Source organism: Aplysia californica, unplaced genomic scaffold (genome assembly GCF_000002075.1).
Source record: "Aplysia californica isolate F4 #8 unplaced genomic scaffold, AplCal3.0 scaffold00018, whole genome shotgun sequence".
NCBI lineage: Eukaryota > Metazoa > Mollusca > Gastropoda > Aplysiida > Aplysiidae > Aplysia > Aplysia californica.
Window position 1 is genome coordinate 2,393,683 of NW_004797288.1, and position 3,374 is coordinate 2,397,056.

A 3,374-nucleotide genomic window follows, 5' to 3' on the forward strand; every position below is an offset into this window, starting at 1 on the left:
TTATTGGGGGGTGGCTCTTGTTTTGTTTTGTATTGTCATATCTTATGTTGTTTTTGGTTTGTTTGGGTTTTTTTTAATTTCGGGGGTGGGTGGTGGGAGGATGTGGTTGTTATTGTTGTTGTTGTTGTTGTTGTTGTTTGGTATGCGTGTGCGTAAGATGGGGTGCTTTGTATAGAGAGGTTGGGGGGCACTGTATTGAAGGTATTGACAAGGGTGAAGGGAATATTTCCTTTGAAATCAACCTGCAGAAAAACTTTCTTTTTCAACATCGTTCTGCAGTACATTATGCTGTGAAGCTTACATTTCAATACACATCTGCTAAAGGTCTGAGCCCGTATTACGAGAGGCCTGAAATATTTTTTCAAAAGAATGACGAATAGATAGAAAGAGAAACATTCAGATTAATACGTAGAGAGTGTCCTTTTGTATCCTCAACACAATAAAAGCACACTGGATGAAAGAGGAGTGATGAAGAGAGAACGGAAGTGGAAAAGCTTTTGGCGATGGAGAAGAACTGGGGTAGTTAGAAAGAGAATGATGAAAACTTCAATGACGATGTATAACTTTTAAACATTTGACTCAAATAAAGGATGGTGTTATGGTTTCGAAAATGTTTCTAAACGTTTCAAATTCACATGTACTGGAAAGCGTTAGATTTTTGAAAATTATAATCCAACACTGAATGATGTTTTAGATGTTTCCACATAACTCAGTATAGATTCTAGTAAAGAATACTTAGAAATCTTCAAAACCTCAAAAAAGACTCACCAGATCCAATGGGATGTATCCTTCCACAAGCCGCTCCCAGCCCCGGGTTTTTTCTCATTCTGTCCACCAGAATCTTGACTGCTTCGGGTTGGAAATCTACGTCACCTGTATCAGAAAGTTCAAAGGTTCTTTGTAATTCTGATTTATGCGTATGTTTTACTTTCAACGTGAAAATTGCAAAGTACATTGAGCTTCAGTAAACCAACCTTTTTTCAAAGCACGCGAGATAGCACAGAGTCAAGTGATTAGCACACGTAAGCGCATCATAACCATAATAATAATGGAAGTTATAAAATTATGCAAGATTTCCAGCATTTTGGCAACTAGCAACTTTTCTGTTTACCATAGAGCTTCCGCTCGTTTATTCTCATATTACCTACAGCAGCCCATACGTTGAAAATCTCAACATCATGATTCAAAAACATTACAATTCTCTTGTGGGAAAACCTTTTGAAAGGCAAACATCAAAAATGCCCTGCCAAGGAGTCTTTTTTTTAACAAATAGTGATCAAATTTCTTGTTAATTAATCAAACAGATTTGAGTACATACGCTGGAGAAACTGATAGGGAAACTCTTATAATTAATTGTCAAGAAAGTGCTTCAACTAAGCCGGAATCTGTATATAGAACGTTTCACACGAGAAAATGACGTGGTTTTAATCTAAAGGCACCGGAAGTCACCCATGAGTGCTTAATAATCACTTGTCGTTGAGAGTGAGCACTTAGTTATATCGGTGCCACTGTAGAAAATACTGCTGAGAATCAGCATAAAGGAGTGGTAAAGATATTTAGCCCGTAATCAGGGGATATTGGGTTCGATGCCTGCCAGAACCCTCCTCAACGTTCTAGCAAGTTAACAGCTCTAAAAGAGGCTTAGTTCTATCCCAGAAAGAAGCCTAGAGTGAGTGTCTCCTTTTGAATAGCTAATGCGAGTTAAAACGTATCACAACCAAACAAAGAAACAGTTAAATGCTTTAATTTCTAGTCAATAGATTTTAAAACCAGCTTTTATTGTTGTTTTTGGTGTACTCGTTAATCTCGTCACTTCTATCGTGAAGTGTTCGATTTCGTTTCTCAATAGAGGAAGACATTTCATAAAGTATCTCCGTCAATACGATGGGATACATCCCAAGTAGCCCGTATTTTCATCCACACTACAAGTTGAAACATCCCACCTCCTTTATGAACGAAATCAAACATGGGATTATGATAAATAAAAACATATACTTAAAGCAACTACCATACACTAAACTCACCATCCAGTGCCAGTATAAATGTGTGGTCAGCTCTGACCCGTTTGGCTGCCAGTTTGATCTTTTCTGACATGAGCTGGTACCCCAGGAAGTAGTACATGTACATCACCTGTGATGGAGAAACATTGAAATGTACGTTTATAAATACGTCATCTTTGTCGGTGTCATTAATAAAGGCATACACACAATCACATGGTTATAAATGATCTGTGATTAATGACGCTTTCAACACAAACTATGTATGATGATGTTAATGTATTGACTTTGGGAAAAAACGAAATATACGTATCATGTGTGCATAATGTGAGCAAGGGTCCCAATGAGAGTCATGCCATCTATTCAAAATGCAATTCAAACCAGTATCAATCCTCGATTATGTTACAAAGAAATAACTATTATATTTGAGTTTGTACAAGTACGTGTGTGTGTGTGTGTGTGTGTGTGTGTGTGTGTGTGTGTGTGTGTGTGTGTGTATACACATTTGTGAATATGCGTGCACAATTGTGTGGTGCTCTGTGTGTGTGTCTGTAGGTGCGTGTCTGTGTGTTCGTTCGCGTGTATTCTGTGTGATATATACACAATAATATAGCATGTATGTTGGGTGCATCAATTTTGTTTTCAGAATAGTATGTCAATTTCTTTACACACCGACAGATACAAAAAACAGCGCTTGTCAATCCAATATTGGTGGCGATGCCGGGGGTATGTTTGCTTACGGAGGGGATCACCAAGAAAGTGACATGTTCTATTTAATGCTGCCCTTCTCGGAAATACTTGTAGGTGGGCGGTAGGAAAATGTTAGCCTCTTAACGGTAGCAAAAAAAGTGGGAGCTGGCCATAAAAGGTTGATAAGCACTGCACTAAGCAAAAATATTATCAGTGGCGGAGCGGTTAGTGCGCTCGTCTCCGAGACGGAAAGTCCGGGTTCGAGCCTCGGTTCGGACAAGGATTTTTTTTCGCCCCCTCCTGCCTACCCAGAAGTAATGGGTACCTGACTTCGAGTAGGGGAAGTAAAGGCGGCGTGGAAAGGAACTGGCCACCGTACCACAATATGTCGAAGGCCCAGAAAGTTGTCTCACTAACAAGGCAATCCCCTATATCCGAATCGGATGCGGGAACAACTTTACTTTACTTTTTTACCTGACTCCACCTCTTTCTGTGACGTATGAAAGCCTTGTCCTTGAGGTGTGCCACTATGGTGTTCCCTCCAGGAAGGCGCCACTGAAGCCTGCCGCCGTACGGCGTGGAGATCCGGGTGGGCGGAGGGATGCGCACTATCGTGTCGTGGACGGCGCTGTGGGCAAGAGGGAGACAAAGTTGCGACCACAGAATAGCAAGTCTATAATATATATA

The 3,374-nt window shown here is 40.2% G+C and overlaps 1 protein-coding gene across 1 annotated transcript in view; it reads right to left on the reverse strand.

Annotated features, from left to right (window-relative positions):
• The window catches only part of LOC101859375 (chitin synthase chs-2), a gene marked incomplete in the record, with an annotated part of 48,109 nt that overhangs the window by 20,561 nt on the left and 24,174 nt on the right, over positions 1 to 3,374 (reverse strand). Inside the window, 3 exon segments of the mRNA XM_013086397.2 lie at positions 769 to 873; positions 2,025 to 2,130; positions 3,162 to 3,315. Coding sequence (XP_012941851.2) covers positions 769 to 873; positions 2,025 to 2,130; positions 3,162 to 3,315 — 365 coding nt within the window.